The following is a 16,109-nucleotide window of genomic DNA, read 5'->3' on the forward strand; positions in this document are numbered from 1 at the left end:
GTGGCATCTGTGGCATGATGTGGGGTTGAGCCTCTTCCTTTGAACATCCAGGTCAGGACTGGAAGCCTTGGAGCTAGAAATAGAGGTGACTCAGTCCCAATGACCTCAGAGGCAGCCTGGACACCCTCATAGGCAGCTAGGATTTCCTTCTCTGTTGCGGTGTAGTTGGCCTCAGAGCCTTTGTAGCCCTTCCTCCAGAAACCTAGGGGCCTGCCCCTGGCTTCACCAGGGGCCTTCTGCCACAAGCTCCACGTAGGACCGTTCTCACCGGCCGCAGTGTACAGCACATTCTTGATCTCTGGTCCAGTTGGAACAGGTCCCACAGCCATAGCCTGGACCACCTCTCATTTGATCTGGTCGAATGCTACCTGCTGCTCAGGTCCCCACTCAAAATCATTTCTCTTCCTTGTTCCATGGAAGAGAGGTTTCACGATTTGACTGTACCCAGGAATGTGCATTTGCCAGAAGCCCACAAGCCCCACAAAGGACTGTGTCTCTTTCTTGTTTGTGGGTTGCACCATTGTGGCTACCCTGTTCACCACCTCCTGAGGGATGTGGTGACAGCCATCCTGCCATCCAACACCCAGGAACTGGATCTCCCTGGCAAGCCCTTTGACCTTGCTTCTCTTGATGGCAAAGCCAGCCTCCAGCAGGATATTGATTATCCTCTTACCTTTCTGGTAAACTTCCTCTGCTGTCTCACCCCATACAATGATGTCATCAATGAACTGCAGATGCTCAGGGCCTCCTCCTTTCTCTAAGGCAGTCTGGATCACCTCATGGCAGATGTTTGAGCTATGGACCCAGCCCTGAGGCAACCCATTCAACTGGTACTCTACTCCCCTCCAGGTGAAAGCAAACTGTGGCCTACATTCTTCTGCAATGGGAATGGAGAAAAAGGCACAATGTCACTTGTGGCATACCACTTGGCCATCTTCGATTCCAGCTCGTACTGCAGCTCCAGCATGTCTTGCACGGCAGCGCTGATTGGACACTTCATTCAGGCCACGGTAGTCTACGGTGAGTCTCCATTCCCCATTTGCCTTCCACACTGGCCATATGGGGCTGCTGAAGGGGGAGTGAGCCTTGCTGATCACCTTCTGGCTCTCCAGTCGTCCAATCAGTTGGTGTATGTGGTGCAGAGAGTCTCTGTTGGTCCTGGATTGCCTGTGATGTACTATGCGAGAGCAAGAGGGAACTTCAAATCCTGCCTCTTCTGGCTGCCCACTACGGAGGGCTCATCCAACAGCTCGGGCATGGTGGACAGCTGTTCTTTGCCTGCAGTGTCCACAGCTGCCACCCCAAACACCCACTTGTGCCCCCTAGGGTCCTTGAAGCATCCGTCCTGCAGAAAGTCAATGTCAAGAATGCAAGGTGCATCTGGACCAGTCACTAGGTTGTGCTTTCCCCATTCATTCCCAGTCAGGCTTCTCTCAGCCTGCAGTACAGTCAGGTCTTGTGAGCCCCCTGTGACTCCCTGAATGCTTATGGGCTCAACCCCTTTGTAGCTCGATGGTATCAGGGTGCATTGGGCCCCTGTGTCCACTAGAGCTGGGTACTTCAGGGCTTCTGAAGTGCCAGGCCATTTCACAGAGACATCCCAGGACACTCTGTTGTCCCTGGCCTCCACCTGGCTGGAGGTAGGGCACCTCTAATGCTGGCGGCGATGCCCACACTTGTCAGAGGGTCCTGTGTTCCTAGGGGAAGGGTCTCTTGAGCAAGAGGGACCCCTGCGGGAAACTGGGGCAGCCCTTCTCCTGGATGAGTTATCCCCAGTGTGGCCACCTTGTAGTTCCTGCACTCTGTTCCAGAGGGCGGAGGTGGGTTGGCCATGCCAGGTGTCCATGTCCTCTCCATGGTCACAGAGGATCCTCCACAGAGACCCCCTTGACATCCCCCGATTGGCTTGGGGTGATCTCCTGGGGGAAGGTCACCTGTTCCTGATGGCTGAAACATGGACCCATTCTGAAGAAGGGGAAAGGAGGCATCGCTCCCCTTTTGCAGTTCAGACATGGAGGTCTTGATCTCTTTGACAATGTCTTTAGTCTTAGTTTCTATGGCTGAGATCAGGGGTTTCTGATTTACGCTGTCCTCATATTCCCTTAAATCATTGGCAAACTCACAGACAGTTTTAGCACTTCCATCCTGTTCAGTCAGGAGCATCCCTCCTAATGTGGGAGCATGTTTGTGAGGGGCACCCTGGGTGAGTTTCTTTACCAAGGGCCGTCTCATGGGCACCTCATCTGGGTCCGAGGGGAGCTGGCCATCCCCATAAATTATTTCCAGCACAGCCATCTGTCTCAGATACCCAATGCCCTGTTCCATAGCTGTCCATCTAACTGGGGCCCAGGGCAGGCCCTCTCTTGAGCAATACAGGTTCTTGATGGCATTGAGGATCCGGGCCCAGAGAGAGCAAGTCCCTCCCCCCCTCTTCACAGTCCCCTGGCAGCAGTGATCCTGCACACAACTGCTCTGTCCAGCTGGGCCTGCACCATAGTATTTGTCACAGTTCTGGAACACCACCACAGCAATCAGTTCAGTTCCTGTCTGTGTGATGTCTCTGTAATCATTGGCTGTGATTGGAAATTCTCTGTGCCAATAACTCCTCACCAGGATGTGTCTTTGCTCACATGTTGTATGGTTAGCTACAGCCTACACCCACTGGAAAGAATTTCACTGCAATCCAACAACTCCTCCAGCACCCTGATTTCATCAGCCTGCTGCAACAACCAGGAGAAGCAGGACAAAAGACTCTGCCCAGAGTCCACCATGACACTGAAGAAATCCATTGAGTGCTAACAGTAATCAAGAGGAGTGGAGAGCACTGCTGGTGGGAAGTGCTGTTTGGATGGTGTCCAGCAGCAGCTGGGACACTACCCCTGGTGTCACAGCCACTGTGATTTTCCTGCCTGCTCTGCTCTCTGCTTGCTGTTCCACATTGGTTTGCAGTTAGAGTTAGGAGGATGGCCAAGCAAGTCACACTGCTGCAGACATTTCCCATCATCAATGTTTCCTGTGTGCTTTGTGTCACTGAATGGCATTGCAGAAGACTTTGGAGGCTAAGGAACCACCAAATTTCCTTCCCATTCTGATTGGATGATGACATTCTCTGTTCAGAAGCACAGAGACAAGAGGCAACCACACAGCCACTCTCTGGCTGAGAGAAATGCACTCAAGTCACTGAGCAGATTGTGGTGGCACAGTCCCCCTGTCACTGGAAACCTCCTCAAGACCTGATGGGATTCCCCCTCCCCCCTTTCCTAGGCCATGAACTAGCCCAGGGTAAGCCAGGTATGGATCAGGACAGAGAGAAACAGAGCCCTGAGAGGTGTCCTTGATGTGCTGCACCCTCCTGCAAGTGCAGATGTCCTGGTGAGACAGCCTGGGTCAGTGTCCCTTGGGGAATTATCATCTCTGCTCTGAACTGAAAGCTAACAGAATATTCTACCTTTGACATGAAATAAATAATAAAGGAGCTTTGTGAGGAGCACTTTGAAACCTTGAAGAAAACTACAGAGACACAAATAGCTCTTAGGGCACTTGGGGATCATTGCCTGAGCCTCACACACTGAGAGGAGACTGAAGGAATCTGCTCAAGAAGTCAGAAGCATAACAAAAATTCCTTCAAGTATTAATTGGCCTCACTGAGGGCCATTAGCAACAAAGCCTCCCAGGGGTGGTCAGAGAAGCTCCATGAAGGCCGTGATGGAAGGCAGAGAAAGGCAAAGTGCAGCTGAACAAACCCTGGCCTTGGTTTAGGAAAGAGAAAGGCCAAGCTCTGACCCTCAGGCCTTGGAAAGGCAAATCCTGAGAGCCTCCAACTAAAACTTCATCTCAGCAGCCATGGTGGCAGAAGCTGCTGCCAGAAGGAAGAGGTTCAAGACCTTGTCCCTGCTGAGCCTTTCAGCCCTGCCAGAGACCTTGGCCATCCCTCCTGCAGGCTGTGCTACACTGTCCCATGCCTGCAGCTCTTTCCCTTCAGGCTGTTGACATCCATCTGGCTTCCCAGCCAGCTCTCCCCCTGACATTTCCACACCTTCACTCAGGCCTCTCCACTCTTCCTGCCTGTTCCTTGACACACAAAGGCAGACATGGGCTGTCCAGACTCCTCCTGGGTCACTTCTTGCACCACAGCTCTACACTTTGAGTGACATTTCTTTGTCCTGACCTCCAGTCTGAACCTTTAAGTTGCACTTTCTGAAGGCTTCCCTCTGTGTCCACAAGCAAGAAAAGCTCCATCACCTGACACCCCCCTTCAAGCAGGTGCACATCACCCCTGAGCCTTCACTTCACCAGGCCACAGAAGCTCAGCAGCTTCAGGTTCTAGATAGAGATTCCAAACTCCATCCAGGCAGATCTCCTGTAGAGCTTCTCCAGTGCCTCTCCATTCCTCCAGACTAAGGAACTCCACAGCCAGACACCAATGCTGCAGATGTGGTCACAGCAGTGCTGAGTGCAGGGGAGGACAACCTCTGTGTGTGGGTGGCCACACTCCTCCTGCCACAGCCCAGCTGCACTTGGCCTTCTGCACTCTGCTCAGGCTCTGCTCCAGCCCAGGCCATTTGTAATAGTCCCTGCCAGGGGTCTTTCTGCCTGGGCACAGAGCAGAAGCACCAGCTCCAAAGCAGCAGCCAAGGCCCCTCCCTGCTGCTGCCTCTCAGCTTGGCAGGCCCAAGGCCTCAGCCTGCTTGTGGCCTGGCAGCTGAGCAGACACAAGAAACCTCTCCAGGGCCTTACAAGGCAGGTCCCTACTGCTGCCTTGCAGTTTCTCCAGCAGCCACAGCCAAGCCCTGTCCCTGCTGCTGTCCCCTCCGGCCCTCAGGTGGCAGGGAGGGGACAACACACCTCCAAAGGTCTTCCTGCAGGGGCCACCAGATGCTCAGGGACAGGGAGTCACACAGGTTCCTTGCCCTCCACATGCCTTCTGCTGCCTGCTGGGGACTCTGTCAGCTGGGAGGCCAAAAGCACAGAGCCCAGGCAGGAGTCAGGGGCTGCCCTCTCATCTGCTGCAGCAAGAAGTGACCTCCCAGTCCCTTTCCTGCCCTCTTCCTGCTGCTGCCCTATCAGCTGCTGAGCCAGCAGTGACCTCCCAGCCCAGCCTTGTGCCTGCTGCTGTGCAGAAGATCCTGAAGCACAGCTGAGCTGCCCATGGCATTGCCACCCATCTGCTCCTGCTGTCCATCAGCTGCTCAGCCACAGTTCACCTCCTGCTCATCTTCCAAGGCCATGAAGCTGCTCTGGGAACTCCCAGCCCCTGCCATGTGCTAGGGGGCAAGCAGAATCACTGGAGGGTAGGAGGGGTTATAAAAGAGGGGTCAGAGCACAGGAAGGAGCTTTGGGGCTGAAGTGTCCAGGGGATGGCTGAGGGCTCAGAGATATCTTTGAGGGATGGGCCTTAGGCCAGGGCTGAGGAGAAGCTTTAGTGTCCTGATGAGCTCAGTCTGAACTGGGAGGGCTTAAATCACAGAATCAGAGAATATGAGGGGTTGGAAGGGACCTCCAGAGATCCTCCACTCCGACCCCACTGCCAGAGCAGGATCACCCAGGGCAGGTCACACAGGAACACACCCAGGCAGGTTTGAAAGTCTCCAGAGAAGGAGACTCCACAAACTCTCTGGCAGCCTGCTCCAGGGCTCCAGCACCCTCACAGCACAGAAGAGTCTCTTCATGCTGTGGTGGAACCTCCTGTGTTCCATCTTGCACCCATTGCTCCTTGCCTATCACTGGGCACCACTGCCAAGAGCCTGGCACCTTCCTCTGGAGGTGCCTAAAACTGGACCCAAGACTCAAGGTGTGGCCTCCCCAGAGCTGAGTCCCAGGGGACAGTCACCTGCCTGCTCCTGCTGGACACAGCATTTCTGATCCTAGCCAGGATGCTTTTGTCTTTCTTGGCCACCTGGGCACACTGCTGGCTCCTATTCTGCTGCTTGTCCATTAGAACCCCGAGGTCCCTTTCTGCCAGACAGCTCTGCAGCCACACTACAAGGGTCACCCCTAAGCTATATCCCCCAGCACCACATCCAAAGCACCTTGAAACACCTCCAGGCTTGGTGACTCCACCACCTCCCTGGGCAGCACATTCCACTCCCTGACCAATCTGGATGGGAAAATTTATTTCCTACTGTCCAGTCTGTTCCTACCCAGTCCTAGCTTGAGGCCATTCCCTCTTGTTCTGTCACTAATGACCTGTGAGAAGAGACCAGCAGCAGCCCCTCCACAATCTCCTTTCAGGTAGTTGTAGAGAGCCATGAGGTCTCCCCTCAGCCTCCTCCAAACTAACCATCCCCAGCTCCTTCAGTTGCTCTACTTCAGATTTATTCTTCAGGCCCTTCCCCAGATCCTTGCCATCCTCTGCCCTGGCTCCAGCACCTCCACATCTCTCTTGGATGGAGCTGCCCAAAACTGGACACAGCACTCAAGGTGTGGCCTCCCCAGAGCTGAGTCCCAGGGGACAGTCACCTCCCTGCTCCTGATGGACACAGCATTTCTAACCTCAGCCAGGATGCTTTGGCTTTCTTGGTCACCTGGGCACACTGCTGGCTCCTATTCAGCTGCTTGTTCATCAGCACCCCCAGGTCCCTTTCTGCCAGACAGCTCTCCAGCCACACTGCCTCTGGAGCATTGCTTGGGGTTATGAGCCAAGTGCAGGACCTGGCACTTGGCCTTGTTGAAGCTCCTCCTGGTGATGTTGGCCATGGATCCAATCTGTCCAAGTCCCTCTGCAGAGCCTCCCTACCCTCATGCAGATCAACTCTGCCACCTCACTTGGTGTCATCTGCTGACTCACTGCTGACACACTCTGTGTCTTCATCAAGGTCATCAATAAAGACGTTAAACAGAAGTGGTCCCAACACTGAGCCCTGAGGAACACCACTTGTGACCTGCCCCCAGCTGGATTGAACTCCACTGAACACCACACTTTGGGCCCTTTCACCCAGCCAGGGCTGTATCCAGCAGAGCATTGCTCATCCAAGCCAGGAGCAGCCACTTTGCCCAGGAGAATTCTGTGGGGAGCAGTGCCAAAGGCTTTTGGAAAGTCTAGGGAGACAATAGCCACAGCCTTGCCCTCATCCAACAGTCACTCATCCTGTCAGAGAATGAGATCAGGTGGGTCAGGCAGGACCTGCCCTTCCTAAACCCATGCTGACTGGGCCTGATCCCCTGCTTGTCCTCTCCAGGTCATGTTATGGTGCTGGAGATGCTCTGCTCCATGCCCTGCCCTGCTACTGAGCTCACACTGCCAGCTCCATAGTTCCCTGGATCCTCCTCTCTTCCTTTCTTGGAGCTGGGTGTCACATTTGCTCCTCTCCAATACCCTGGGACCTCCCCAGTGAGCCAGTACTCTAGGTCAATAATGGACAGTGGCTTGGCCACAGAGATGTTCAAGTCCCTTCCTCATCCTCCTAGCCTCTGTTGGAATCTCTCCAGCAGATCTCTGTCTCTCTTGACCTGGGGAGCCAAAACTGCAGGGATCCAGTTTGAACAGAAAGGGCCCAGTCTGTACTGAGAGAGGATTAGGGTTTCAGAGTGTCCTGGGACCAGGCCCAGTGTTACTGGGAGAGGCCATGGGGTCAGCTCTTACTGGGAGGTATCTAACACTACTAGGAGGACCAGAGGCTCCTGTTAGTACTGGGAGGGAGCCCAGTCTGTACTGGGAGTGGGACAGGGGAGCAAGTTTTAGTGGGAGAGAGCCAAGTCTGAACTTGGAGGGAGAAATGCAAAGCAGTTTGTGTTGGCACATGGCCCAGTCTAGACTGGGAGGGGACCATGAGATCTGATTTCTACAAGAAGAGGTTGCAGGGTGAACTGGGATGGGTCCAGTTTGCCCTAGGAGAGGGCACAATGAGTGCTGAGAGGGGGTCTGTGGATGCCTTTGTAGTAGGTTGAGAGAGGGCCTAGCTCTCCCTCCCCCACAGAGAAAGAAAACCACAGCTAGCTCAGTCGGAGAAGCAAGCTATATTTACAAGCATATATGGAAAGCAGGTTATATATAACACAATCTATACAGGTATTTACAATATATATACAGAAATACACGGCAAAGAAAAATAACAAAATTCCCTCCTCAGGGAGGGTTTCCCTCCCTATAACCCCCTCTCTTACCCCCCTACCTCCCTTTTTTTCCAAAAAGGGGTTAGAGAGAGAAAGAAAGGCAGTTAGTAAGGAAAGGAGATGCTATTAAGCTTCAAAAGCACATGCAGAATTAGTTTGCTTATCTCAAGGTCAGCTCCAGCTGGTTTGCTGAGAAGCGGACAGGGAGAGAAGCAGATCAGGCTGGCATGCAGAACAGGCTGAAACCCAAACTCAGAAAAAATTCCAACTGCCCTACAACTTAAAGTTGCATTCTGCCCCTCCACCAATGAAATTCATTTAGAATATCAGTGTTTTCATTTTGATACAAAAAACATTCAGCCAGTGTCCCAGTACCGTCCCTTTCTTAAAGGCACAGCCTCAAACGGTCACAGCCTTCTGTCCTGGGAGGGAGTTCAGTCTGTCCTGGGAGGGGCTCAGAGTATCCATTTTGCACTAGATAGGAACCAGGTGGTCCTGGGAGGGGGAGAGGGGATCCAGTTTTACTTCATTGAGGCCAAATCTGTACTGGGATCATAGAATCATAAAAGGGTCTGGGTTGGAAGGAACCACTGAAAGTCACCCAGTGCAATCCACTCTGCAGTCATGTGGCCGTTTGACACTGTGCCTTTAAGAAAGGGGCACACTGGCTAACTGTTTATAAAAATATTTTGGTATTCTAAACGAATTTCATTGGTAGGATTGTGGGAGGTGAGATTGGACCCAGGGGAGCTGGGAACTTTCTCTCAGTCTTCCTTCCTTTGCTGTCCCTTTTGGCTGGATCTGCTTCTGGGATTCTGGCCAACTAAGATAAGAACTAACTCCCTGTGCCAGGCCTTTCTTCCTTTCCTGCCCTGTTAACCGTCCACATCTCTTTTCTACCTTCAAAATGTAATGGGTTGGGGCAGACCCCCTCCCCACCACAGGCAGAAATAACGACTCAGACAAACTGATTGCAAAAGTAGTGGAGAGTTTAAATAGAGAACAGTGAGTGTGCACAAAAGGAAACATGGTGACAAGAAAGAAACCAAAGTAAACCCAGGAAGACCCCAAACCCCACCTGAGGGTGCATCCAAAACCCCCAGGGCTCCTTCTTCCCCCTCCCTCTGCTGGGCTAGTCTCAGCTGGCCAGGCCTGAGACTGCCCATCCCCCTGTGGCCTTGGGCCCAATCAGGCCCATGGCCAGGAGACATCTCCCCCAGTTACTGGCTGGCGGAGGAGGAAGAAAAGAGAAAGTGCTAGACCCCGCACTGGATCTTATAGTGGTGCAAAGAATCATGGTAGGAAATACACACAATTTCCTGTGTCCATCCCTCTGGGCTGGACTTCTGGACACAGGAAGTGAACACACCAGGGGGCACCCAGCTCAAACTGCAACAAGTCAGCAGGGACATCCTCAACTGGATCAGGTTGCCCAGAGCCTTTTTGAGCCTCACCTTGAATAGCTCCAGCTATGGAGCCTCAACCACCTCCCTGGGCAACCTGTTGCACTGTTCTACCACCCTCATGGTAAAAACCTTCTTCCTCACATCCAGTCTAAATCTGCTCTGCTCTACTTTGAAGCCATTGCCCATGGTCCTGTCCCTGCAGGGCTTTGCAAACAGTCCCTCTCCACACAGTACCTTTCAGGCACTGGCAGGATGTTACTAGGTCTCCCCAGAGCCTTCTCTTCTTCAGTCTGATCAACCCCAGCTCCCTCAGCCTGTCCTCATAGCAAAGCAGCTCCAACCCACTGATCATTTTTGCGGCCATCCCCTGGACCTGCTCCATCAGCTCCATGTCCTTCCTGCGTTGAGACTTCAGAGCTGGATGCATCACTCCAGGGGAGGTCTCACCAGAGCATCATAAAGTGCCAGGATCCTCTCTCTCCATCTCTGGCCATGCTGCTTTGGATGCAGCCCAGGCTGCCCTTGGCCTTACATAGAATACATAGAATAAACCAGGTTGGAAGAGACCTTCAAGATCATCGTGTCCAACCCATCAACCAATCCAACACCACCCAAACAACTAACCCACGGCACCAAGCACCCCATCAAGTCTTCTCCTGAAAACCTCCAGTGATGGCGACACCACCACCTCCCCAGGCAGCCCATTCCAATGTGCAATCACTCTTTCTGTATAGAACTTTTTCCTAACATCTAGCCTGAACCTCCCCTGGTGCAGCCTGAGACTGTGTCCTCTTGTTCTGTGCTGCAAGCTTACACTGCCTGCTCCTGGCCAGCATCTCCCCCATCAGCACCTCCAAGTCCTTTTCCTCAGGGCCGCTTTCTATCACCTCCTCCCCCAGCCTGTATTGATAGTGAGGATTGTTCCAGCCCAGCTGCAGGACCCTGCTCTTGCTCTTGGTGAACCTTATGAGGGTCACCTGGCACCACCTCGCCAGCCTGTGCAGGGCCCTCTGGATGCCATCCTGTCCCTCTGGCATCGCAACAGCACCACTCAGCTTGGTGCCATCTGCACACTTGCTGATGGTGTCTCCATCCCTCTGTCTATAGCACTGATAAAAATATTAAACAGCACAGGATGGGATGAGTGGAATCAATTTTTGCTGGGACAAGGCCTGGGCTGTACTTGCAGATGTTAATGGGAGTCAGTTTGAAATAGGAGATGGCCCAGACTGGACTCTGGTGTGATTAGGGTATGGAGTTGTGACTGTGACAGGGCCCAGGCTGTGGTGGGAGGGTTTAAAGGAACCCGGTGTGTACTGGGATGAGTCCCAAACTGTACTGGGATGTGGCCAGGGTACTCAGGTTGTACTGGGAGGGGTCCCAGTCTGGTCCTGGGAGGGGTTCAGGTGGTACAGTTTTCCTGGGAGCAGGCACAGTCAGTACTGGAAAGGAGTCCTGTGCTCTGGTTTACACCGGGAGGGAAGCAGCTGGAACTGGGAGTGGGCCAGGGCTACAACTTTGCTCTGGAATGAGACCCTGTCTGTACTGAAAGGAGATCAGGAGATGCAGTTTGCACTGGGATGGTCCCCAGTCTGTACTGGGTGATGTCATTGGATGCAGTTTAAGGGACAGGTCGTGGACTACACTGGGATGGGATCGGGCACCTGTTTGTACTTGGACAGGGCCCAGTCTGTACTGGGAGGCAGTTAGGAGATGCAGTTTATACTGGCAGGGGGCTCAATCTCTATTGGATTAGAATGAGACTACTGAGTTAACATGTGAAGGGATGCAGAAAGTACTGGGAAGGGACCAAGATGATCCAGTTTGTGCTGGGATGTGGCCAGGTATGTACAGGGGGTTGTTAAAAGGAGGAACATTGTACTATGTGGGGACAATAACACAGCTTAGACTGGAAATGGGTGGGACCCAAGCTGCAGTACTAGAGGACAGTATGATCCAGTTTGTACTGGGATGAGGCCACATCTGTACTGGGAGAGGATAAAGGAACCATGTTTGGACTCAGTCTATACTGGAAGGGGGTCAGGGTATCCAGTTTGGACTCTGAGTAGGTGCAGTCTGTAATGGGAGGGGGTTGGGGTATGAAGGCATGAGGAGGAGACCTGTTCTGATGGCAGTGCTGCTCTGGAGCACAGCTCTGTCCCACAAGCAGCCCTGGACTCTCCCTGCCTGCAGTCCCAGCATGGCCAAAAAGCAGCACAGTGCCCAAGCTGCCAGAGCACTCAGGCCTTGCTCCAGCACAGAGGCTCAGCAGGAGAGGGTGGAAGGGAAGAAAGAGCAGCGGAGGACAGCCCAAGCTCTGGGGCTGCCTGGCACTGCTGCTGTGCTGGGACTCTGCCCCTCCACCTCTGCACACAGACACTGGCCTGAAGCTCCACAGAAGCCTTGGAGGAAGGAACTCAGAGAAACAACTCCCTGCAGGGTCCTTTCTTGTGTTGAACACCCAGGGAGCACAGCTCCTCATGTCTGCAGCCTCTGGGTCACACCAGACAGGACAACACTGAACCAGAAATGGTCTGAAGAAAGACATTTGTGTGGGAACAACATTCTCACAAGGGGAACAGCCCCAGCAGCAGCCAGAACTCCAGCAGCCAGGCTGGGCCTGCACTGAGTGACATCAGAACTGCTCTGCAGGAGAAGACAAAGAGTTTATTGCTTCTGAAAGCATCCAGGGATCAGTTGGCTCAGGGCAGCCTTCAGCTCCTGGTTCCTTAGGCTGTAGATGAGAGGGTTCATTGCTGGAGGCACCACTGAATACATGACTGACACCACCAAGTCCAGGGATGGAGATGACATGGAGGAGGGCTTCAGGTTGGCAAAGAAGGCAGTGCAGATAAACAGGGAGACCACAGCCAGGTGAGGGAGGCAGGTGGCAAAGGCTTTGTGGCGTCCCTGCTGAGAGGGGATCCTCAGCACTGCCCTGAAGATCTGCACGTAGGACACCACAATGAACACAAAACAGACAGAGTATAAACAGGCACTGAGCACAAGGAGACAAAGTTCCCTGAGGTAGGATGTGGAGCAGGAGAGCTTGAGGATCTGGGGCACTTCACAGAAGAACTGGTGCAGAGCATTGCCCTGGCAGAGGGGCAGGGAAAATGTATTGGCTGTGTGCAGCAGAGCAAAAAGAACCCCACAGGTCCAGGCAGCTGCTGCCAGGTGGAGACAAACTCTGCTGCCCAGGAGGGTCTCATAGTGCAGGGGTCTACAGATGGCAATGTAGCGATCGTAGGACATGGTGGTGAGGAGAAAATACTCTGCTCCAATTAGGAATATGAAAAAGAAGAGCTGGAGAACACATCCTGCATAGGAGATGTCTCTGGTGTTCCTCAGGGAATTGGCCATGGATTTTGGCACAGTGGTGGAGATGCAGCCTAGGTCAGTGAGGGCAAGGTTGAGGAGGAAGAAGTACATGGGGGTGTGGAGGTGGTGGTCCCAGGCTATGGTGGTGATGATGAGGCCATTGCCCAGCAGGGCAGCCAGGTAGATGGCCAGGAAGAGGCAGAAGTGCAGGAGCTGCAGCTGCCTTGTGCCTGGGAATGGCAGGAGGAGGAAGTGGGTGATGGAGCTCCTGTTGGACATCTGCTGCCTCTGGCCATGGAGACCTGTCCAAGGACAAAAAAGGCAGTGACAAGTTAGGGCACACTTCTCTCAGCCTCATTGTAACCCCTGTCCCTGAGCTGCATGAGGAATGATTCAGGTCAGTCCTATCACTACCAACCCATGGCAGACTTCATCACAACTTCAAATGCAGCAGGGACCCAGAACTGCCATGAAGATTCCTCTGGAGTCAGAACAGAAAGTGACCAACAGACCAATCCCAGGGAACAAGAGTCCCATTGTGGTGGGTTGTTGTTAAAACTGCTACTTGCTTTACTGGAGTTGCGTTTGGGTTTCCAGCTGCCTTATTATCAGAAGCTGATAAGCTTTGAGACAGATTAGCTGCTTTGGAGGAGGCTTCTGCTCCTGCCATGGAAGAAGGAGGAAATGACTTTGCCTCGTTAATGGTGGCTGCCGGGGACACGGGAGCCGCCATGTTTGGGGCTACTGCAGCCCCTGGCTGCTTGCCAGAATCATCAACACTGCTATTCAGTGCTGCCTTGCCGATTGACTTTTTAGCTTTATCTTTAACTGACACAGATTCTCCATTATCATCCTCACTGGATGTTCCTGAAACAGAGCCAGGGTGGTGTTTTCGTCTCTTTGTCTTCCGTCTAATAACAAAACATGCCTTAGACACTTTTTTCTCCCTGTACAGTGCTACCAACAAATACACATTAGTGATCACCGATAGCAGAACTACACACATCGAGAAAATCAGCTTTGGATCCCAGCCATCACTCAAAATTACCCTTTCACCGAGTGGAATTTTAAACTCCTTTATCTCAATAGGGAGTGTGCTCAATGTAACATTCATGTATTTTTTCACATAAAAGAATTCCAGGCACCGATCATATAGGAGCTGCATCTTGTACTTAAACCACACATATAATTTTTGCATTATATATTTACCTATCTGATCGATAATCATACCCAGGCAATACTTGTAGATCAATACACCAAAGACTGAGAAGAACAGACGCTCTAAAAGCCAAAACACCTTCATGTTTGCTCGTCCGACTCAAGCAAGCAATAAATCAAACTAATTTATCACCAAGCCCCGAGTTGGGCAGCCAATAATGTGGTAGGTTGAGAGAGGGCTTAGCTCTCCCTCCTCCACAGAGTAAGAAACCACAACTAGCCCAGTCGAAAGAGCAAGCTATATATATTTACAAGCATATATGGAAAGCAGGTTATATATAACACAATATATACAAGTATTTACAATATATACACAGAAATACACAGCAAAGACAAATAACACAACAAAAATCCCTCCCCGAGGGAGGGGTCCCCTCCTTGGAACCCCCTCTCTCCCCCCCACCTCCCTCTTTTCCCAAAAAGGGGTTAGAGAGAGAGAAAGGCAAGTTACTAAGGAAAAGAGCTGTTAGTAAGCTTCAAAAGCCCATGCAGGATTAGTTTTTGCTTATCTGAAGGCCAGCTCCAGCAGTTCGCAGAAGAAGCAGGCAGGGAGAACAGGTTGAAACTCCCCCCCAACTCCCCAAACCAAACTGAACTGAGAAAAATAAAATTCCAACCGCTTCACAATCTAAAGCTCAATTTTTGTTTATCCACCAATGAAATTCGTTTAGAATATCAGAATGTTTTGGTTCTAGTACCAAAAACATTTAGCCAGTGTCTCAGCACTGTTTGTCCTTAAAGGCACAGCCTCAAACGACCACACCCTTCCTCATCTCCCTGAGATGCCGTCAGACCTGCTGTGCTGCGCAGAGGAGCTGCTCCTGGCCAGAGCTCCATTGTGACAAGGAGCCTGGCCCAGCTCAGCAGCAGATGATCAGCCCAGGGCATTTAAAGGAGCCCTCTGGTGGCTTTGGTGCCAGATAAACCACAGGGACTGAGAGGAAGCTGGTGAAACCTCTCCAGAAGTCAAAGTTAGAGTCAAACTCTGAAGTTTCTTGTAGTGTTAATTGGTTGCACTTGGGAAATCCAGAACCTCCAAAGAAGTTTATCCTGGCAGCATTTGTCCATCAGCCACATCTTGTACTAAGCAGATGGCTGCAGAGTGGTATTCCTGATCAGACCTTGTCAGGTTTTGCTGTGGTTTCTTTGCAAAGAGAAAATTCCTGCTGAAATGTACCCTTAAAAAAAAATTATCAGATGCTTTGTGCAATAAAAACCTCTCCAATTAGCTGCAGAAACCTTGGCAATGATTAGAGGCTAAGTTGTGGCTTGGCATTATTCTAATGAGCCCCATGGAGTATTTGGGCCTGATTACATCATCCTTAGGTACTGCCAGGAGACTCTGCCAAGGTACTGCCAAGAAGCCTCTCAACAAGTCCAAGGCAGAAGCAAACTGCAAAGTACCTTGAAGCACTGATTGGCCTCACTGAGGCTTGTTACTGCCAAAGGCTCCCCAGGGACTCGTTAGAGCAGCTTGGTAGAGGCCAGAATTGCAGGGAGACAAAGGCAAAATATAGGGCAGAAAAACTTGCCTTTGGTCTAGGAAGCAGAAAGGCCAAGCCCTGACCACTGCCCTTGGACTAGAAGAGTCTCAAAGCCTCAAAGTCAAGTTTCTCCTCACAGGCCTTGGTGGCAGAGGCAGCGGCCAGAGCCAAGGGGACAAAGACCTTGTTCCTGTTGGGCCTCTCAGCCTTGCCAGAGCCCTTGGCCATCCCTACTGCAGCCTCTCCTACACTCTCCCATGCCTGCAGCTCTTTCCCTTCAGGCTGCTGACACCAATATTGCTTCCTGTCTCAGTCCGGAGAGGGGAGGAGACTGAGTTCTTTTAATATTCCCGTGTTGTGAAATTAATAGGCACAAACGAGGCCAAAATATCAACAGCTAGGCTATTAATTACATAAATAAAATGGAAATAAGAAGGGGAGAGGGAGAAGATAGGGAGAGAGAGAAGAGAGAGAGAAGAGGAAAGGAATTATATTACCACACCCGTCACCCCTCCCCCCCCCCCCCCAAAGGCAGTTTGAGTCTGTGGAGGAAAGGTGCTGCAGGAGGTGCTGGGTTTACAGAGAAAGGGTGCTGAGGCTTTGGCTGGAGAATAGATGAATACATAGA

The 16,109-nt window shown here is 52.1% G+C and overlaps 1 protein-coding gene across 1 annotated transcript; it reads right to left on the bottom strand.

Moving 5' to 3' along the window:
- Window positions 1-12,158: 12,158 nt before the first annotated feature.
- Window positions 12,159-12,713, bottom strand: LOC128899857 (olfactory receptor 14J1-like; the record flags this gene model as incomplete). Its single annotated transcript, XM_054179570.1, has 1 exon — window positions 12,159-12,713. A coding segment is annotated over exon 1 (555 nt), but the record flags the coding sequence as incomplete, so codon positions are not given.
- Window positions 12,714-16,109: the final 3,396 nt, after the last annotated feature.

Source organism: Dryobates pubescens, unplaced genomic scaffold, assembly GCF_014839835.1.
Source record: "Dryobates pubescens isolate bDryPub1 unplaced genomic scaffold, bDryPub1.pri scaffold_86_arrow_ctg1, whole genome shotgun sequence".
Classification (NCBI taxonomy): Eukaryota; Metazoa; Chordata; class Aves; order Piciformes; family Picidae; genus Dryobates; species Dryobates pubescens.